General features: G+C 57.8%; 2 protein-coding genes and 1 long non-coding RNA gene across 8 annotated transcripts in view; 2 read left to right on the top strand and 1 right to left on the bottom strand.

Moving 5' to 3' along the window:
- Window positions 1-245: 245 nt before the first annotated feature.
- On the top strand, window positions 246-4,005 carry GJC2 (gap junction protein gamma 2). The gene has a single exon (XM_021926400.2). The coding sequence runs from the start codon at window positions 1,916-1,918 to the stop codon at window positions 3,239-3,241; it is 1,326 nt and encodes a 441-aa protein (XP_021782092.2). The 5' UTR covers window positions 246-1,915; the 3' UTR covers window positions 3,242-4,005.
- A 4,343-nt stretch (window positions 4,006-8,348) lies between these two features.
- Window positions 8,349-9,154, bottom strand: LOC101023916. The gene is made up of 2 exons (XR_159818.5): window positions 8,852-9,154; window positions 8,349-8,713 (listed from the first exon to the last, which is right to left on the bottom strand). It is a non-coding gene; the product is annotated as an uncharacterized LOC101023916 (long non-coding RNA).
- Window positions 9,155-9,798: 644 nt separating this feature from the next.
- The window catches only part of IBA57 (iron-sulfur cluster assembly factor IBA57), a 31,656-nt gene continuing 19,965 nt past the window's right edge, over window positions 9,799-21,489 (top strand). For 2 of the 6 annotated variants that reach the window (XM_009185913.4, XM_017948939.3), the window contains exons 1-3: window positions 9,799-10,338; window positions 18,312-18,652; window positions 18,745-18,913. In XM_009185913.4, the coding sequence (XP_009184177.2) occupies window positions 9,998-10,338; window positions 18,312-18,652; window positions 18,745-18,913 (851 nt within the window). In that variant the 5' untranslated portion in view covers window positions 9,799-9,997. Of the gene's footprint in view, window positions 10,339-14,521; window positions 17,378-18,311; window positions 18,653-18,744; window positions 20,007-21,489 lie in introns of those variants that run through there. The other 4 variants (XM_009185921.4, XM_031655034.1, XM_003893001.5 and 1 more) reach the window with 4 other exon arrangements.

Raw genomic sequence — 21,489 nt, 5'->3', positions numbered from 1 at the left:
CACAATGAGAGGGCTCACACCATGGGCAATGGCAGGCGCCATCACTGCAGGCTGCCCCCAGAGAGCTATTTGTTCAATATTGCCCCCACACAGCTGGGCAGGCCGGCCCTGGCACCGAAGGCCTCCTGCCCCATCTCTCCTTTGAGCCTGCTCTGTCTCAGGTTCCTGTCGGGCTGGAATCAGTGGGCCTCAGCCTGCTGTGATGGGTCAGGCGGGGAGGGAGGGGGGCCCTGCCTACCAGAGCCAGGGGGATAGGGGAGGTGGCCCCAGGGCTGGAGTGTGCCAGCCTGTGCATATGCGTGTGCCTGATCACATGTGTGTGTGAGTGCACGGGTCTGTTTGCATGTGTGTGCATATATGTGTATGTGGTTGTGCATACATATGTCTGCATGTGTGTGCATATGCACAAGTGTGTATGTGGCACTGTTTTTTCATGCATGTGTGTCTGCATGTGAGTGCAAACAGGCATGTCTGTGGATGTACACTGGTGATAGTTTGCACATACACATCTGTGTTTGCATTGACCCTGTTTGCATGTGTATCTGTGCATGTGTACGTGTATGCATGTGTGTGTGCATGTGTATCTGCATATGCATTGTGCATGTTCATGCATATGCACGTGTGTGCATGTGTACATGTGTCTGTGGATATGTATCTGAGTGTGTGTGCACATGTGAATGTGTGGCTCTGAGGGGTACTGCACAGATGTGAGGAAGCAGGGCCACTTCCCCAGGAACCCTGACTGCCCCCTCTTCCTGCCCCGGGTGGGGAGGCCTCAGCTGCATAAAGAGGCCGGGAGCCTCACCAGCGACTGCTGCTGGTCCCACACCTGCCACCGCTGCCTCCCAGGCCAGGTACAGGGAGAGGGCCAGAGGCAGAGGGAGCTAAGGGGTCTCCTGCCCCAGCGACCCAGGAGCAGGTACTGGCCCCAGGGAAACCGCCAGGAGAGGGTGGGCAGGGGAGCTGTAGGAGCTCTCCCTCCTTGGAACACAGTCCCTGCTGCACAGCCCTCTCCTGGGGGCACTTGCCCACCTTGGGCTTGGCTGGCCTGTGGCATAGCTGTCTCTGAGGGTCGCAGGTGCTGAGTGTGGCCTTGCATTACTGGGTCTATAACCTCGCTGGACACCGTCCCTCCTGGACCGACGCCTGGCTTCATCCTGACCCCAGCTGGGGACGGTCTGGGTTGAGATCATGGAGGACCAGGAACCTAGATTGGGCGGGTGGAGCCCTGGAACCCTGGGCACCTGAAAAGGGCAGCGGGACCAGCCCGGGGCTGGAGGGAGGATGGAGGATTTTGCGGAGGCGGAGGGACCCTGACGACCCCTGTCCTGGGTGTGGAGGGAGGCTGAGCAGGGCCTCTGGCGGCCGAGGGGCTATGGGGATTGTGGACTGGTGGCACTTTGGGGTCTGGGATCTGATGGTGGGGCAGGCACGGGGGGCTGTGAAGGACTGAAGGCTGATGGGGCTGCAGGGTCTTGGGGTCTAGGGAGCTGGAGGGGCCAGGAGGGATTGAGTAGCTAGGCAGGCTGGGGAGACCCTTCGGATGCTGAAACTCTGTGGGACCCTCTCCAACAACCTGGATGCGGCTGGGGCTGGGCTGGTGGTCATGGGTGCAGCGGACACTGAGACCACCAGTCCCCACATTTGAGTAGTGCTCGCCTCAGTGTCCCCATCTGCCTCCTGAAGGCAGCTCACCCAGCTGGGGCCCTGCATCTGCACAAGCAGGGGCGGATCAGGTGGGGGCTTCCACTTCCGTTTAAGGTGGCAAGCTCCACGTCATCGGCTGTGTAAGCAGAGGGGCCAGCCACAAGGCAAACCTGGAGCCCCAGCTCTGAGCTCTGAGCTCCGCGGGCTCCTAAGTGCGGGCCCCTGGCTGACCCCCACTCCGCCCCACAGGACCCGCCCGCCCGCCCCTATGACCAACATGAGCTGGAGCTTCTTGACGCGGCTGCTGGAGGAGATCCACAACCACTCCACCTTCGTGGGTAAGGTGTGGCTCACGGTGCTGGTGGTCTTCCGCATAGTGCTGACGGCTGTGGGCGGCGAGGCCATCTACTCGGACGAGCAGGCCAAGTTCACCTGCAACACGCGGCAGCCAGGCTGCGACAACGTCTGCTACGACGCCTTCGCGCCCCTGTCGCACGTGCGCTTCTGGGTCTTCCAGATCGTGGTCATCTCCACGCCCTCAGTCATGTACCTGGGCTACGCCGTGCACCGCCTGGCCCGTGCGTCTGAGCAGGAGCGGCGCCGCGCCCTCCGCCGCCGCCCGGGGCCCCGCCGCGCGCCCCGAGCGCACCTGCCGCCCCCGCACGCCGGCTGGCCTGAGCCCGCCGACCTGGGCGAGGAGGAGCCCATGCTGGGTCTGGGAGAGGAGGAGGAGGAGGAGGAGACTGGAGCAGCCGAAGGCGCCGGCGAGGAAGCGGAGGAAGCCGGTGCGGAGGAGGCGTGCACTAAGGGGGCCGGCGCTGACGGCAAGGCGACGGGGACCCCGGGCACGGCCGGGCAACACGATGGGCGGAGGCGCATCCAGCGGGAGGGCCTGATGCGCGTGTACGTGGCCCAGCTGGTGGCCAGGGCAGCTTTCGAGGTGGCCTTCCTGGTGGGCCAGTACCTGCTGTACGGCTTTGAGGTGCGGCCGTTCTTTCCTTGCAGCCGCCAGCCCTGCCCGCATGTGGTGGACTGCTTCGTGTCGCGCCCTACTGAGAAGACGGTCTTCCTTCTGGTTATGTACGTGGTCAGCTGCCTGTGCCTACTCCTCAACCTCTGCGAGATGGCCCACCTGGGCTTAGGCAGCGCGCAGGACGCTGTGCGCGGCCGTCGCGGCCCCCCGGCCTCCGCCCCCGCCCCCGCCCCCGCGCCGCGGCCCCCGCCCTGCGCCTTCCCTGCCGCTGCTGCTGGCTTGGCCTGCCCGCCCGACTACAGCCTGGTAGTGCGGGCGACCGAGCGCGCTCGGGCGCACGACCAGAACCTGGCAAACCTGGCCCTGCAGGCGCTGCGCGACGGGGCAGCAGCTGGGGACCGCGACCGGGACAGTTCGCCGTGTGTCGGCCTCCCTGCGGCCTCCCGGGGGCCCCTCAGGGCAGGCGCCCCCACGTCCGGGACGGGCAGTGCTACCTCTGCGGGCACCGTCGGGGAGCAGGGCCGGCCTGGCACTCACGAGCGGCCAGGAGCCAAGCCCAGGGCTGGCTCCGAGAAGGGCAGTGCCAGCAGCAGGGACGGGAAGACCACCGTGTGGATCTGAGGGCGCTGGCTTGCGAGCTGGGCCAGGGAGGAGGAGGGTTGGGGGGCTCCGGTGGAAATCTGCGACTCCTTCTCCTCAGCCTTCTCCTTAGCCGGAGGTCTCAGGCAGACTCTGCCCAGAGGGGCAGCCAGGCTGCTCAGGGAAGGGGCTGAAAGCGGCAGAGGAGTGCTCTGGCTTGCTCACTACTGGGGCCAAGGTGGGTTGGAGAGAGGGTCTAGGAGCCAGGAAGGGCCCTCTGCTGTGGTCTGAACCCCAGGGGGGCTGGGGCATTGATTCCACCCCTGTCCTGAGCTGGAATACATCCTCTGGGATGCCAGCTCTTCCCTTTGAGCTTCCCTGCAGCAAGCCATGGAGGCCCTAGGGTGCCTGGTATGGGCATCAGTTGGTGGGAGTGTGGGGGTGTGTATCCCCATTCCCTGCAACAGGGAGGGCTCTGTTGAACAAGGAACGGGGCTCCTTCAGCCCTCCCCCTCCCAGCCCCAAACTGAGACAGACTGGGAGCTGGGAGCCAGGGGTGGACAGGACCACACCCTCTTTGAGCTTCTGCGATGCCAGCCTTCCCTTCCTCTGGGAGACTTGAAGTTCTGCAAAGATGTTGACCATGCCCTGCATCTTGGACCCAACGGGTGGTGGTCAGGGCCTGGGGGCTCCATGCTATGGGAATGGGGCTCTGGGGTTCCTGTCTGTGGCCTGTCTGCCCTCCTCCCTAATTCAGACCCAGCCTCAAGAAGAAAGGGAGTAAAATAAAACTAACTTGTTTATAACCTTGTGTGTGCATGTGTATGCATGTGCATGTGTATGCATGTGTACGTGTGGCTATGTGTGTGACCGCATGCACACGTATGTGCATTGTGTGCATGTCTGGGTGTATGCTTATGTGTGTATGCATGGGTGTGTGTGCATGGCTACCACATGGGGAGACATGGCTTAGCTCCAGGCTGGCTGGGAGAAGAGACCCCTCCCTAGGGACAGGCAGGGGAGTATGGTCACAGGCGAGCCCCTGTAGCTTGTCAGACAACACTCGGGGCCTGCTCGGTGCCAGGCAGCGTGCTGGGGGCAGGGGTGGGTGGGACTGGGTGGAGTGCACTGATGGTGAGAAAGAAAGCACACACTCAGAGCCTCAGGTTGGGCCGCAGCTCAGTGGATGGAGGGTGGCTGTCTCAGGCCCCGTCATGACCAGGACATCGGCCAGAGCCTGCAGGGGTGGCTTTGGCGAGGGGCCAGGGGGCTCATTAGCCCCTGGAGCACACTCCAGGTGACTGGCTATCCCCCAGCCTCCCTTAAGCCTGGTGCAGCCTGGCCGGCTGCCCCTTCTGGGCTGCATACCCCTCTCTCCGTGTTGTCCCCCAGCCAAGACTCAAGCCCGGGCTGAGCCCTGAGTCTCACCTAAGCCCGACCCCAGGCAGATGCCAACTGCAAACTGCGTCCCTCTCCTTTCTGGGGCTTGCCTGGCGGACCTCTGGCCCCAGGTGAGCCCCGACTCGTGGAGCCACGGACAGCAATGCTGAAAGTGCAGCCTCAGGGAAGAAAAGCAAACACCATCCCCAACAGGTGTCCACTCCAGTGAGGACACACCAGGAGCCTCTCCAAGACAGGAAGGGTTTGGGGCTGTGCTGCTGGTGGTGCTGTCACGGGGGAGGCCAGGTCCCTGTGGTGGGGGGCCGTGGTGTCCAGCCATGCTGGGCAACTGTGCATGGCTCACCCTTCCTCCACCTTTCGTTCTGTTCAGGCCTTTGCCTGATAAGATGAGGCCACCCACATTGGGAGGCCAATCTGCTTTCCTCAGCCCATCTATTCAAATCTTAGTGTCATCTGGAAATGCCCAAACAGACATACCTAGAATAATGTGTGACCCCATATCTGGGAACCCTGTGGCCCAGTCAAATAGACACATAAAATGAACCATCACAGGCCAGGAACTGTCTCACATCTGTAATCCCGGCACCTTGGGAGGCTGAGGTGGGAGCATCACTTGAGCCCAGGAGTTCAAAACCAGCCTGAGCAACACAGTCCCCATGTCTACAAAAAATTAAAAAGCAGCTGGGCGTGGTGGTGTGCACCTGTGATCCCAGCTACTCAGGAGGCTGGGGTGGGAGGATCACTTGAGCTAGGGAGGTAGAGGTTGCAGTGAGCTGTGATTGCACCACTGCACTCCAGCCTGGGCAACACAGCAAGACCCTGTCTCAAAGTAAATAAAATTAGCCATCACAGGTGGACTGGAGGCAGAACTGCTTCTTCTTTGGGAAACTTTAGTCTTTGGCTATATATCTAAATATAGATATAAAAATAGTATATAGTATCTATGTCTATATTTCCTGTGGTTTTGTTTCTTTGGAGAACCCTGGCTAGTACACATCCCTCAGCCAGAGCTGTTCAAAGGGCACCCCAGCTTTGAGGGAAGCTGGAAATGATCTCTAACCTGGAGAGTGTGCCTGTTGGGACTGCCATACCACCACACCATGCACTAGGTGCCTTAAACAACAGACACTGATTATCTCACAGTCCTAGAAGGGAAGGCCAAGATTAAGGTGTGGGCAAGCCTGGTTCCTCCTGCAGCCTTCCTCCTTGGCCCATGGATGCCATCTCCCCGCTGTGTTCTCACACGGCTGTCCCTCTGTGTGCATCTGTGTCCTAATCTCCTCTTCTTTTAAGGACACCAGCCACCGTGGATTAGGACCCACCCCAATGAACTCATTTTAACTTAATCATCTCTTTAAAGGCTTTGTCTCCAATTATAGCCACATTCTAAAGTTCTTGGAGGTTACGACTTCAACACAGGAGTTTTGAGGGGACAATTCTGCTGGTATTAGAGGGTATATGCCCCCTGGGAAGCTGGATTGTCACGAGAGAAGGGGAGATGGGACCCTGGGGACAGACCTCCCTTCTTGGAGACTTGGGGGTACGTGGGCCATGTCAGGTTTGTGAGCATCTGCTGGTGGGCTTAGGCTCTGTTACTACACCCTCCCAGCGGCATGGCCTTAGCCAGGAAAGGCTGTGCAAGCCTCAGCCTCCACGCCATCTGCTAATCCTCCCTCTAAGACCAAGTCCTTGATAATCTGGACATTCCCACAATGTTATGCCTGAGCCCCACACCACCAAGCAGGGCTGGCGTCTCCCACTACAGCGGGACGTGGTATCTAAGTTGCTCCAGTCTGCAGACCCCCAAAGGCTAAACCCCTCCCACACTCCTGGCGCTTATCAGTCACTTTTAGAAAACCCATGCCTTGGTTTCCCCAGCCACCTGGTGTGGCCACGATGGTGATGAGCTGAGCCTGGCACTGCTGATACCATAGTCCCCCTCCCTCCTCTGTCCTGCATCTTCTGAGCTCTAGGGCAGGTTGGCAGGGGGGCCAGTCACTGTTGGGCCCAGCCATATACACAGCAGGACAGAGCCAGAGCAGGCGGTGCTGGAGCAGGCTGGCGGGGTGGGACTCCACGTCTCACCTCCATCCGTTTCCACAACCTCAGCCAAAACTCTCGGCTGCTCATGGGTGTGCATAGTGGGGTGAGGGGCCAGCTGCTCAGAGACGCCCCCAGAATAGGGCAGTGGCGCTCTCCTTCCTCTAGGAAGGGAGGAAGCCCTGAGGCGAGAATAACAGGAAACCACCTTCCCCCTACCCCCACAGTACCTGGGAAGCAGGGGCTGCCACCCCTATGCCCAGACATTTTCCAGTTCTCACTCCCCTGGCCCCAGCTGCAGCCTGGTCCCTGAAGCCAGGATGGGGGCGGGGTTTCCTCCCCCAGGTGCCAGGCCCCAGTCCCCTGCCTGCTGATAAGGGGAACAGCAGCCCCGGTGGCTGGCCAGGCTGGCGTAGAGGGTCCAGGAAGGCTTCTTGGAGGTGGCCTGGAGCTATGGCCTCACATGGCTCTGGCACTGGAAAGTGGCCCCTGGGACTCTGGAGCTTGAAAGCTCTCTTTTGTTTCCTTTGAGTCCATTTGAACTGAAGGAGCCCCTGATGGTGGTGGCGGCTTCTTTGTGGTGGGGGGCCTAGGCAGGACGGATTGGAAGCCACTGGGCCTGGCCCGGGGCACCAGGTTGCTACACGCCTTTCCTGCTGCCTGTGCAGGGGTGGAAGCAAATTCCTCCTCTGGCTGAGGACCAGGCTGACGTGAGGCTAGAGGAATTCGACCCCCGCCTGTGAGTGTTGTCCGCGCCACCCCCTGCCCCAGGTTTCATCCTGCCTGCCTTCCGCTCTGTCCATATGGGGCTGCCCGGGGCGGGGGTGGGGGGGATACCGGGTCACCCTCAGGAACGCCAGGCTCCAACAGAGGAAGGGGTGGTGGCTACAGCCAGTGGCTAGGGAGCACATTCTAGGCCTGGCCTATCTCAGTCAGGAAGCTGGCGGCTGGCGGGGGACTGAGGCCCAGGGACCTTGGGGGACCCGGCTGATTCTCTCCAGGCCCCTCACCATGCCGTGACCCTCGCCTCGTTGGGCAGGCAGGGATCCAGGGCCTCACAGGGCTTGGGGCAGGTGGGGATGCTGTGAGGAGGGTTCAGAAGGGCAAGTAGGAGCTCCAGAGACGAGGAGGCTGCAGTGAAGGGAGTGGACTAACGGCAGGGCCTCCGTGGCCATGACCAGGGCCTGCGGGAATTCGCTGACTGCTCAATGTCACCTGAGCCCCTAAGGCATGCTGGGTGCTGGCCCAGGCCCTCGGGACACGGCAGGGAGCTATGGCAGGGATTCTCTGCTTGGCCAAACTCCGGCCAGGATCCGGAACCTTCTCCTAGGCCCATGTGTGGGCACTTGCTTGGAAAATCCAGTTTTAGTAAGAGCCCTACTGAATCAGTTTAGCCAGAACACCACACCCTGGATATCTCACCCTCCATGACATCTGATTGGGTCCCTCATCCTCCACCGTCCCCTGGTGACGTCTGATCACCCTGCCTGCCTAGAGCAAGGACCCTGTGAGGTGGGTTTAGCCAGACCCCTCAGCCCTGATGTCTCCTTAGTCATTCCCACCCACTGACCCCACGCTGCTCCTCGGCTTCTCCACCCCCTTCCCTGCTGTGTTGGGGTTGAGCTCCATCTCCACCAAGGCTGCCAGGCAGGGCCCCACACCACATGATGCGCCTTGGTGCAGTCTTCCTCACTGATGTTACTATGCATCACGAGGAATTTTTTTATTCAACAGCTACACAAAGACCTCTGCTTGCCGGGACTCTGCACCATAAAGACACATTGAGTAAGGTTTCTTTGGTGCTTTGAGTTGAGGACTATGGAGAGAGGAATGCAACAGGGTGCACGGGCCCATGGAGGCCAGAAAGACGGGGATGGTTTGGACTAGGGCAGACTCTAGGGCTGAAGGCTGCTGGGGCCACCTTGTAGATGCATCACTTACTACCAGGGAAAGTGGCCACTGTACAGGGCTGCTCAGCGGGGGCATGGGGCATCACTCCTCAAGAAAGCACAGTGGGGTGGATATGTCATAGCAGTGTGCGGTTCCTGCCTAAATTGTCCTCTGTGAGTTCAGCTGTGAAGAGAAGACAAGAATCATCGGAAGGACGTCCTGCAGGACAGGTTGGGCCCCGTGGGAGCTTGGAGTCCTGCACTAAAGAGGACTATAGACACATGACGGGGTTGACCCTGGCCTGAAAAAAGCGGAAGTTACCAAGGATGTGATTGGAAGCTGTGATTGTGTCTCGTCATGTTGCATTGATTAGGGGTGTGGAGGGGTTGTGCGCTGGATGGTGCCTGTCCTTATCCGTGGAGTCACTTGGGGATGGAGCCTCCTGCCACCTGCAGCTGATGCCCCAATTGTCCAGCAAATAAATGACACAACAATCACACGTGGACAGCTGGCAAGCTAGTAGGTACCCTTATAAAAAGAGGAAGTGGCCAGCGCAGTAGCTCACCCCTGTAATCCCAGCATTTTGGGAGGCCGAAGCCAGTGAATCACTTGAGCCCAGGAGTTCAAGACCAGTCTGGACAACATGGGGAGACCATTTCTACAAAAAAATACAAAAATTAGCTGGCCTGGTGGCTCGCGCTTGTAGTTCCAGTTACTAAGAAGCTGAGGCGGGAGGATTGCTTGAGTTCCGGAGCTTGAGACCAGCCTGGGCAACGTAACCAAGACCCTGTCTTCACAAAAAAAAAAAAAAAAAAAAAAAAAAGCTGACACACGCTAGACCGTGGATGGACTTTGAGAATACTATGCTGAGTTAAATAAGCCGTCGCAAAGGACAAACCCCGTAGGATTCTACTCCTGTAAAGTCCCTAGAGGAGGCATGCTCATGGAACCAGAGGGTACAATGGGGCTGGGAAGTGGGTGTTTAACAGGGAGTCTCAGGTTGGGAGGATGAAGAGGTTCTCGAGATGGGTGGCGGTGCCCGACACGGGTGGGTGAAAGCGAGGCATGCCCCGAATAGAACACAAGAAGGCGCTTAAGAGGTGGGCAGAAATCTCGTTACCTGCCGAGGGTGGAGCCTACGTGCTGACGGATAGGTCGAGCCCCCGCCCCGAAACACACCCCGCGCACGATGCTCCGCCCCCCACGCATGCCCCACCCACCCAGCAGGCACGCTCGCCCAGCCCGCCCCTTCCAGCCCGGGCGGACCTGCTCCTCACGCACGCACGCTCTGTTGGCCCCGACTCGCACTGCTCCTCCCCTCAAGCACGCACGTTTCGTTCACCCCTCACGCACGCACTCTGCGCCCGCCCCTTCCCGCCTCCCTCCGGCGGCCGCCGCCAGGGGCCGCTGTGGCACCCGCCCCTCCTGCTTCCGTGGGCCCTTCCGGCTGCCGCACTCTTGTCCAAGATGGCGGCCGCGGCGCTGCTTCGAGGCGCGGCTCCGGGGCGCGGCGGCCCGGCCTGGCGCTGGTGGCTGCGCGCGGCCCCAAGGTGCCGCCTGGCCCACAGCTTCCGCAGTCCTGGTGGCGACCCAACGGCCGCAGCGACCTGGGCCTGCTTCCGGCTGGATGGGCGCACCCTGCTGCGCGTGCGCGGCCCCGACGCGGCGCCCTTCCTGCTAGGGCTGCTGACCAATGAACTGCCGCTTCCGGGTCCCGCGACCCGGGGGGCCCCGCCTCTTGCGCGCGCGGGCTACGCCCACTTCCTGAACGTGCAGGGCCGGACGCTCTATGATGTTATCTTGTACGGGTGAGCGCGTGTTAGGAGGGCGCTAGGGGGCGGGCACCCAGGGGAGTGGCCAGGGACCGGCACCCAAGGGAAAGGCGGGCGCCCGGGGCCTGCAGAAGGCGTGGGAGGTGGGCACCTGGGGAGGGCCGGGATGGGGTGGAAGTTCAAGGGCGGGTGGGCCAGCGACTGGCACTCAGGGTCGGGCACCCAGGTGATTCCGCTTGGGATAGACACCCAGGGGAAGCTCACCCAGGGCCCAGCACCCAGAGGAGGACTCGGCTCGACACCCAGGGATGGTTCAGCGACTCATCCAGGGGAGGCCTGGGTGCCCGCCTACCATATCAGAACAAAGGCATCTCTAGGTGGGCACCTCCCAAGTGGGCCACCTGGTGACCCTTCTCCTTCCGCAGGGACAAGGGGTTCAGGGCCCCCGCCTGGTGGCAGAGCTGTGTTTCTGAGTGACAGCTTGTGGTGACACTCGTGGGTTCTGTTTACCTTGTGTTTCTCTGTGTCCCCTCCCAGATCTCACCATTGCTGGTCACACTGGCATTTGGTTCTGTCATCTGTGCTGATATCACGACTGTCAGTGATGTTCATGCCGGGTCAGGGCCGTGACAGCCTACAGCCTGGGGTTTCCCTTGCTCAGCTTCTAGGGACCTGGATCCCTGAAACCTCCGCCGGGTGAAGTGGATCTGGCTCGTGGCCGCCTGCCTGCTGTCTCTCCTGTTCTTGTCCTCTTCAGCTTACTCCTGTGTTTTGGTTTCAGGGGATGGACACCTTTTTAACGACTTCCTGAGCTACGTGGGGTGAATTTTTGGACTCATTGTGTCTCTGCCAGTGGCTTTACCTGATATCCTGGCTGGGTGTGAAAATCTAGCTTGGAAATTGTCACCAAGAATGTTCACATCACAACTTTGTTTTCTCGCTGCCAGCTTTTCTGAGAAGTCTAGTGCCGTTCTTATTTGTATGTGAACTGTGTTTTTCTCTGTAAGCTTTTCGAAACTTTTCTTTATCTTTGATGTCGTGAAATGTCTTGCTGATGTGTCTTAGTTTGGTCTTTTTCATATCACATTGCTGGGCATTTAGTGCGCTCTTTAAATGTAGAACCGGAGTTGGTGAAATATGGCCCTTAGGTCAGACTCAGCCCATTACCTGTATTTATAATAAAACTCTCTGGGAACCCCGCCCATTGGATTCCATGTGGTCTGGGGCTGCTTTTTTTTTGAGACAGAGTTTTGCTTTTGTTGTCCAGGCGGAGTGCAATGGCACAATCTTGGCTCACTGCAACCTCTGCCTCCAGGGTTCAAGAGATTCTCCTGCCTCAGCCTCCTGAGTAACTGGGACTACAGGTGCCTGCCACCATGCCCGGCTAATTTTTGTGTTTTTAGTAGAGACAGAGTTTCACCATATTGGCCAGACTGTTTTCAAACTCCTGACCTCAGGTGATCCACTCGCCTCGGCCTCCCAAAGTGGTGGGATTACAGGCATGAGCCACTGCACCCGGCCTGGGGCTGCTTTTGCCTAGAGTGGCAGAGTTGTGGCATGAGTGTGGCCCTCAAGCCTAAGTTATTCACTGGCCCTTTACAGAAAAAGTGTGCCCACCATAGCTCAATAGGCTTAAATCTTCATGTCCCAGTTCAGAGATGTAGTCATCATTGTTTGTCTTATGTATTCATTACATTTTGTCTAGCTACTTTAATTTCTTCATCTTAAGAACTATAGTCTTTGATTATTTTGAGCCTTCTATGTCAGTACTGTGCTGTTCACATGTTAGCCTTACAGTGATGTTGTTTTTGGTCCCCAAATTCCCTTCCATATTTCTATAGTCCTCTTTTATTCTTTTCCCTTTGAGTCCTAGTTCTATTGAATTCCTATTCTTAATAATTGTTCTATGGTATAAAGTACAGCTGACTTTGCACTGCGTAGGTCACCTATATATGGATTTTCCTTCACCTCTGCCACCCTGAGATGGCAAGATCAACCTTTGCTCTCCTTCCTCCTTCTCAGCCTACTCAACATGGAGACCATGAGGATGAAGACATTTATGGTGATCCATTTCCATTCAGTGAAGAGGAACTGCATTTCCTCTTCCTTAGGATTTTCTTTCTGGGATTTGTAGCTTACTGTATTGTAATACAGTATATAATAGCATAAAACAGAAAATATGTGCAACTTGACTGCGTATGTTATACATAAGGCTTCCAGTCAACAGGAATCTGTTAGTAGTTAAGCCTTTGGGGAGTCAAAGCTTAAAGGTGGGTTTTCAACTGTGTGGGGACCAGTGCCCCTAGCCCTTGCATAGTTAAAGGGTCAACTGTCTGTCCTTTCTGCGTCTCAGGGTTTTTTCCTCTTCATCCTTTGTTGCCTAGTCTAGAGCTTGTCTGTAGATCTGTTGGGCCCCAGTTCCCCTTGCCAAGCATATGCTTGGTGGCTTTTCTGTGGCTTTCTATTTGCTCTCATTGTAGTGGTCTCTGTCCTCGAGGTCTGCAGGAGGAGTTAATTTTCTTCGCTTGTGCTGGGTGTCTGGTGTGTCCGCCACTGTTCTGAGTGCTGAGGGTACTGGAGGTGGCTCTGTTCTTCCCCAGCTCAGCACTGAAGGGTGATATCATCCACCTCTGGTCTCGCTTCTGAGATGTGACACAAAGTCACAGGCCAGGGAGCTCCACTCTGAGGGGTTGGGTGGGGCAGGACCATCCTCCATGGGATTCAGCATCCGTGTAATAATACTTGAAACCCTGTAGCTTCAGTTCTGTTGGAATTCATGGCCCTGTTTCTCCTCAGCCATCAGAAGAAGGACACGACAAGGTCACCTCAATTAGCTCCCCAGGGGTGGTGGGTGACAGGTGTCCAGATGCCACCCCTCCCAGCTCTGTGGCATGGGTGGGCTTAGGGCTGCGCTCATTGGGCATGTTTAGTTCAGTTCATGAGGTTACACTCTTTTCCTTGTCGGGCTGCTGTTGGCTGTTGACCTCTCTCTCTGTGGTTTGCCCTCTCTGGTCACTCCTCTGGGGAGAGGGCAGCCTACAGGTCAGGGGCCACCTCTCGCTGGAAGCCTCCGTGTGTTCCTGCTTCTCTGGTCATTCCCTGCCCATCATTCCTCTGTGGGTTTTTTCTGACTGTAAGTCAACTCTGATACTTGCTAATATATCATCCTGAGCCATTGCTTCCTTAAAGCCCCCTATTCTTGTTTCCTGGATGTAGTGCCTTCTTTCAGATGAAGCTATAGTTTTTTGGTTGTTGTCTTTTAATGGGAGTTGCTTTTTATAGCAGTTTTAGGTTCTCAACAAAACAGCAGAATGTGCAGAGATTTCCCATATTACCCCACAACTTCCCCTATCATCAACATCCCTCACCAAAGTGCTGTTTTCGCCACAATTGATGAACCTCTGTTGACGTACCATCATCACTTGGAGTGCATAGTTTTCATGAGGGTCACTCTTGGCTTGGTGTGTTAATAAGTTAGGCAAATGTATGATGACACATGTCCACCATTGTAGCATCACATACAGTAGTGTCACTGCCCTGAAATCCTCTGTGCCCTGCCCATCCATCCATCTCCCATAACTCCTGGCCACCACTGATGTTTTTAGTGTCTCCATAGTTTCACGCTTTCCAGAATGTCCTGTAGTTGGACTCATGCATCTGTAGCCTCTTCACATTGGCGTCCTTCACTTAGTGATAATGCGTTTAGATTCCTCCATGTTTTTTCATAGCTTGACAGCTAATTTTTTTTTGTTTTGTTTTTTTAAGATGGACTCTCGCTCTGTCGCCCAGGCTGGAGTGCAGTGGCTGGATCTCAGCTCACTGCAAGCTCCGCTTCCTAGGTTTACGCCATTCTCCTGCCTCAGCCTCCCGAGTAGCTGGGACCACAGGCGCCCGCCACCACGCCCGGCTAGTTTTTTGTATTTTTTTATTAGAAACGGGGTTTCACTGTGTTAGCCAGGATGGTCTCAATCTCCTGACCTTGTGATCTGCCTGTCTCGGCCTCCCAAAGTGTTGGGATTACAGGCTTGAGCCACCGCGCCAGCATTCTTTTTAGATGGAGCCTTGCTTTGTCGCCCAGGCTGGAGTGCAGTGGTACAGTTGTAGCTCACTGTACCTTCAAACTTCTGGGCTGAAGTGATCCTCCCACCTCAGCCTCCCAAGTAGCCAGGACTACAGGTAGTTGAGATCTCACTATGTTGCTCGGGCTGGTCTTGAACTTCTGGGCTCAGGCGAGTCTCCTGCCTCAGCTTTGCAAAGTATTGGGATTGCAGGCATGAGCCACCATGCCTGGCCTCCTTGGGGTCCTTTTCTGTCAGTTGGTTTTGATCTCTCTTCACGTAGGAGGCAGAGAGAGGCTGTAGGGTCATGTCGCAGGTAGGATTGTGGTCCAGTGGCCTTGCTGTGATCTGGCTGGGGCAAGGATGTGGACTCAGTGCAGGGCTCAGCAGGCCCAAGAGTGTCAGGGCTGTGGCCTTGTGTCTGTCCAGCACTGAGGGGCAGGAGAGACTTGTCAGGCCTCTGGTGGCCTGGGAAGGAGGAAGGAGAGAGAAGGGAAGGAGTCAGGCCGGGCCCCAGGGCAGTGTTTTCCTGAACATGACTGGAAACCCTTGGGTCTGATGGCTAGGGGACCCTTTCTCTCAGTTGGCTGGGCCAGAGCCACCCCTGATCTCCCTCCACTTCCTGCACCCTTACTCCCACCGGGGCTTCTGGGCTCAGCGAACAAAAGCACAGGACACCCAGGTCCATCTCAGATGAGCAACAGATGATTTGTACGTACATCTTGTGCGGTATTTGGGGTACACTAAAAAAGTCATTGGTCGTTGATGTGAAATTCTGATTTAACCAGGTGCCCTGTATTTTCTTTGGCAACCCTGTCCCCTGTGCCCCTCGGTGGTATCTGGAAATATTTTTGGTTGTCATGATGGGATGTGGTAAGGCAAGGGGTGCTGCTCAGCATCTGGACAGCCGCCACCATGGATAACGATGAGGCTGAGAAAGCTCCCCAGGCCAGGGCTCTCCTTTGCGGCTAGTCTCCTGGCAGTCTTCAGGTGTGGCAGGGGTTGGGGTGGGCCTGGGGGTCACGTCCCAGCTCAGTTGGTCCTGAGAAGCTGCTTGGTAGACAGTCACCGGCACAGAGGGCTGGAAAGTGCCCTTGACCCCAGAACCTGGGTCCTGTGAGGACATCCACCCTGTGGGAGGCCAGGGAGTGCTCAGCAGATGGGGGCAGCAGGGGATTTCAGCATGGGTGGGGGTTCCAGCCAAGGCAGGCAGCTGAGCCAGCCCCACCTCAGAGTGCAGGGGCCCTCAGCTTAATCTTCTCTGGGCTCCACTCTCGACTGATGGACCCATGGGGCACCCTGGCCCCACCCTGCCTGTCCTGCCCCAGCTCCTGCCCTTGCCCTGTAGGACTCTGTGGCCTCCCCTGTGCCTGTGTGCCCAGCTTACTAGACCCTGGACCTGCGATCCCTCAGCTCCACTCTAGTCCCCTTACTTTGTCCCTCTACTCTGCCTGGCGCTGCTCAGCTCCTCCCTGCCTGTCCAGTGCCCAGCACCCTGTGCCCATGACCTCACATCTGTCCCTCCGCCCGGGTCCCCTGCTCACCTGTGTTTTAGTCCATCTTTGTCTGCTGACCCTAATGTAGACTTTAAAAATACAAATACGCATGCATGTGGTTAAAAACTTGCTGATGTCAGATGGCTGGGATGAAAGGACTGCCTGCTGCCTTCCCTCTTGTAGTGCTCGGACACCTCTGCAGGGGAAGCTCCTTGTTTTTTTTTTTTTTTTCCCACTTCTTATTTTGAAATAATTATAGATTTGCAGGAAGTTGCAAAAAAAAAAAAAACCAAAACAACCTGTGGGAGGAGATCGCATAGACCCCTCCCCAGTTCCCCTGATTGCACACACAGGGCACATCTGGGGTCTCTGGATTTGCGTGTCTTACTTTGTGCGTGTGTGCATGCATGTGTATAACTGCGATTTTCTAACGTGCGAATACCTGTGGCCGTGATCAGGCCCATGCGGCTTCCTGCTCCTGCCCCTGAATGGGCACCCCCAACACCCCGAAACCTGTTCTCCAGCTGTAAAATTGTGTCATTTCAGGAGTGTCATAGTTGGATGCACCGGCCTGTTATTTTTGCCCTTACCCTTTTCCCTCACCATAGTGCCCTCAGATCCGCCCACTTCTGTCCATCTCCGGCTCCCTGTTCTTGCTGAGAAGTCCCCTGTCGTGTGGTGGCACCTTGATTCTCGCCTTTTGGCCATTACTAGTAGAGCTGACTGCTGTGAGCTTTCGCTGCAGCAGGTTTTGTGTGAACTGCAGTGTTCATTTCTCAGTGATCCATGCCTGGAAGTGAGAGAGCCAGGTCACAGGGTAGTTGCTTGTTTGATATTGTGAGGACTTGCACCCTGTCTTCCAGAGGGACGCCCGTTTTGCCTCCACACTAGCACCATGCCAGTGACCTGGTTTCTCCTTGTGCTGGCCAGCGTTTGGGTTTGCCACTGCGTCTGTCTGGGACACATTGACTGTGTTTCCCTGGTGGCGTGGTGACCTTTTCGCACCACACCTGCGGCTGCCCCTCTGTGCTGTCCTTGCTGTTCCTCCCATCATCTTAGCCCCACATGTGTAAATGACGTATGTTCCCCTCCCTTGCCAGTGTTGTTTTTGATGTCCTGTGACCACTGTCTTGGAGGGCGGGCCAGCTCCACTGGCTGTCACAGCTGGCTATGCCCACCCTCCCTGCATCAGGGTCCTCAGTGAGACCTGTGCCCACTGGTTCTGGGTGATGAGTGTGAACATTCTCTGTGGCTGCTGGCATGTGGGCATGATCACAGGGTAGAGTGAGACTGCAGAGATGAGGGCAGCAGGCCCCCACTTGGCACCTGAAGCTCTGGGTGGCTGGCAAGGACTGAGCCCTCTTCTGGCTGGAAGGGGCTGGGCCACCAGCTTGTGGGCTCCTCTCTGGCAGGCCCTCTGGGGGTCTTATTACCTCCCTGTCTCAGCTCTCACCGGTCTGTGAAGCCTTGTGCAGTCCACACCTGCAATCAACCCTAGCCATGGAGGTGGCTGCACCCGAGGTATCTCCACTTAGTGCCCCCCACCTGACATGCCCCACACTGCCCGGGCCTCTCCTCTCCCCACCATCCATCTGGTCAGGGGTCATTCGTGTGGTGCCTGCCCAAATCCTCTGAGGAGGGCTGCCTGGAGTGCAGGTCAGAATGGCTCTGGGGTTGGGTTCTGAGACTTGACTTGGGGAGGCAGGTGGTGGACATAGGTAGAGTGGTCCTCAGGCATATTGTACCTCCCTGACCTCCTCCTGGGCTCCTTGCTCCTCCCTCCTGCCCACCTTAGGACCCTCGGGCTCCTCGATGGCTTCCCTGGGCTGGAACAGGCAGGTCTGGTTCTCAGTGGCTGTGCATACCGTTCCTCTGTGGGGCCCTGCCCGTCCCTGCTCCCGCATCCAGTGGACTGTTGTCATTTCTTCCCTAGGCTTTGGGACTACTCCAGACGATGCCCTTGGGCAGGCTATTGTAGTTCTGCCAGTCCCTGGGCAAACAGGGTCTGTCTGCGCTAGCCCCTGTGAGCTTGTCTCTGCCTGCTTAGAGGAGAGCTCTGGAGGCGCAGCTCCGCGTGGCTGTGGGCAGGGCTCTCCATGCGCTGGTCCAGGTGTGCCCTGCCTGGCCTGATGTGCATTGTCTGCACGTATCCTGGCATTGCTGTGGGCACGGCACTCTGCGCTGTTCTCCATGGTGCTCACATCTAGCTGTGATGCGCACCTTGGGAGGTGCTGCGGGGTGTGGCTATGGGCGTGGCTTGCTGTGGGCGTGGCTCCCTGCTTGTGGTGACCCAGGCGCTTGCCTTGAAGGTGCAGTCCCTTGTGGCCCAGGGCAGGGCTCCTCGCGTTGGTCCACGGTGTACTCCTCTGCCCGGGTAAGGCTAGCTCCGTCATGCAGCCCTTTCTGGCCCACGCACTTGGTGAGCTGGCATGCACCCCTGCCTCTCTCCCTGCAGGCTCCAGGAACACTCGGAGGAGGTGTCTGGCTTTCTCCTGGAGTGTGACAGCTCCGTGCAGGGCGCACTGCAGAAGCACCTCGCGCTGTACAGGATCCGGCGGAAGGTCACGGTGGAGCCGCACCCGGAGCTGCGAGTATGGGCGGTGTTGCCCAGTTCCCCTGAGGCCTGCGGGAATGCACCGTTGCAGGAGAGTGCAGGGGCTGCTGCCATCCTCATCCGCGACCCGCGAACAGCACGCATGGGGTGGCGGCTCCTCACCCAGGACGAAGGCCCAGCCCTGGTGTCGGGGGGCCGGCTCGGGGACCTGTGGGATTATCACCAGCACCGATACCTGCAAGGTATGGGCAGGGTGGGTGCGCAGGACTGGATTGCATGGGTAGGGCTAGACGATGTTCAGTTCTCGCTGGTTTCCCTCCTCCGATCCCTGCAGGCGTTCCTGAGGGGGTCGGAGACTTGCCTCCTGGGGTGGCCTTGCCGCTGGAGTCCAACCTGGCCTTCATGAACGGCGTGAGCTTCACCAAAGGCTGCTACATCGGCCAGGAGCTGACAGCCCGCACCCACCACATGGGCGTCATCCGCAAGCGCCTCTTCCCTGTCAGGTTCTTGGACCCCCTTCCTGCCAGTGGCATCACCCCCGGTGCCACGGTGCTGACTGCGTCAGGACAGACTGTGGGCAAGTTCAGGGCCGGCCAGGGCAACGTGGGGCTGGCCCTGCTGTGGTCAGAGAAGATCAAGGGTCCTCTGCACATCAGAGCCTCTGAGGGTGCTCAGGTGGCCTTAGCCGCATCTGTGCCAGACTGGTGGCCTACAGTCTCCAAGTAGCCCGAAGCCTTGGCTGGTGCAGGCTTATGGGGAGGCTGGGGCCTGGGGCCTCTGTCCTCTGTCGGGGGTCTTCCCATTCCATCTGTCTGCTGTGCCTACTGGGTGGGAGCCCTGGTTCCCATCTGGGAAAGTCCCCCTCGTAGGTGCCCTGCCTGGCCCCGCCCATGCTCAAGGGCCCCAGGCACGTGGGTTGTTTTCTCGCTGGGCTTCCTGTGGCCCCAGAGGAGCCCACTGTGTGAGTGCTGAGCTCCAGGTGGCGCCAGGCCCCAATTGTGGCTCCACACAGGGTTGTCTGGGAGGATGGGACAGTGTCTCTGGCCAGCACTGGCAGCTTCTGTGCCTTGCACCCCACTCTGCCCAGCATGAGCCTCATGGGGGGTTGGTCCCTGTGCCTGGAAGCTGGGCGGTGTCCAGGGTCTGCAGGCTGGGGCTCGGGCTTTGGGAGTTGTTTCACTGTGCTTGTTTCCAGCATGTCTCAGGGTGGGGTTGTGCGTGGTTTAGAGGGGTCTGGGACATTGGATCAGGTGGCATGTGGATTTTTGTGCATGGAGGAGCACACAGGGCTGAGCCACCAGGTATCCCATGCTGGAGGCTTGTGGAAGGCTGTGCCCATTGTCCATGTTTCCCCACCTCTGTTCGTCCTCAGAGCCCTCCAGGAGCGTGGGGTAGGGCCAGCTCAGGGCTCAAAAGCCAGCAGGGCAGAGTTCTGCATATGTGTGCTGGGTTTCGGCACTGCCTGTGTTTGCAGTGAGAGTGACTTGCTGTCAGTCGTGGGGTGCAGCCTCCTGTTCACCCACTGGCTTCCCCCTTCCCACTGAAGTGTGAGCTCCATGTTTCAGGGCATTTATTAAAGAGTGAGCCACAAGCAGCCCCTTGGGAGCTCTGGTTTCATTTGGGGGAGAGGGAGGCGGGGGCTTAGTTTCTGGGATCTGGCTGACGACCCTGGGAACAGCTGTCCCTTGAGAATGCCTAGACCTACCAGATGAAGCACTTGGCATGGCTGCAGGCCAGCAGGGGAGGCCTCAGAGGCCCAGGCTGGGCATGTGGGTGCCGAGTCTGCAAAGGACAGCCCCATGGCTGTGAGCTGTTGGCTGCAGGGCACAGGGCCTGGGGGGCAGGCATTTGGGCCACTGAGCTGGACCTTAGGGTGGTCACGGAGGGCCAAGCAGGCAGGGAGCCTGTGCAGCCATCCTGGGGGGCCACAGGTGCTCTCTAGAAACCTTCAGCCATGGCAGTTTCAGGGCCAGGGGTCTAAAGGCAGCTCTGAGCTGCTGCGTAGTTTGCCATCACCACGGAGAAGGGTGTAGAGTGGATGCACAGGAGGAAGTGGCTGCAGCTGGAGGGAAGAGGAGGGCTGTCCAGTCCCACCTGCTGCGGTAAGCTCTCCTGTGGGCAAGGAAACAACTAGGTGGCCCTGACCCCTGGGGTCCTGAGAGCCGGTGGCCTTCAGCCCCTCTTGGACAGGTCATGCTCTGGAAGTCCCCAGTGCAGGATGGATTCCAGACCAGCATCCCTGCAATCTTTCCAGCCCCACCGGCTGCTGCTTTAAACTGTCATGGAGACATTTGATCAGCTTCCTGGCCAGTTTTCTCTCCAGCTCAGCCAGGAGTGGATGCCTGTGGCCCGTGTCACCAAGAGCTGGTGTCTCCTGCATGAGGGGCATGCACCCCTGGAATGAGGGTCTGTGCCTCGAGCTCAAAGTGCCCTGGCTCCCTCATCTGCCTGAGGTTGCCTGGCATTCCCAGCAGGACCTCCTTGAGTGCTGCAGCATCTGGGAGCATCCTAGCCTGTCCCGTGGGTGTGGCTGGGTGGTGAGCCAGGAAGGAAGCACGCCACTCCAGAGTGAGGTGCTGCCTGAGCCATCCTGTGCCCCCTCAGTGTCTTCAGGTCTCTGCAGGTGTCAGGATCTCAAAATACTTGGTTCATATCAAACACATTCCGTGTTCTTCTGTGTCCTTTTTTTTTTTTTTTTTTTTGAGATGGAGTCTTGCTCTGTTGCCCAGGCTGGAGTGCAGTGGCACAATCTCGGCTCACTGCAAGCTCCGCCTCCCAGGTTCCAGTGATTTTCCTGCCTCAGCCTCCTGGGTAGCTGGGACTACAGGCACATGCCCCATGCCTGGCTAATTTTTGTATTTTTAGTAGCGACAGGGTTTCACCATGTTGGCCAGGATGGTCTCGATTACAGGCATGAGCCACTGTGCCCAGCCTTTTCTGTGTCTTTAAAAAGGAAAGTATCAGTCAACAAAAGAGCCCCTCTGTCATACAAACCAAATCAGTTTTCACCAAAATGTCCTTAGTCCTCTCAGAAAGGCCTGGCCTTTTTTTTTTTTTTTTTTTTTGAGACGGAGTCTTG

This window comes from Papio anubis, chromosome 1, assembly GCF_008728515.1.
Source record: "Papio anubis isolate 15944 chromosome 1, Panubis1.0, whole genome shotgun sequence".
Classification (NCBI taxonomy): domain Eukaryota; kingdom Metazoa; phylum Chordata; class Mammalia; order Primates; family Cercopithecidae; genus Papio; species Papio anubis.
Note: the sequence above shows the minus strand (reverse complement) of the source record. Positions and strands in the feature narration are given on the sequence as shown.

What these genes read in the sequence shown, in the direction of transcription:
- GJC2 (XM_021926400.2), top strand. Translation starts at nt 1,916, where the DNA reads ATGACCAACATGAGCTGGAGCTTCTTGACGCGGCTGCTGGAGGAGATC.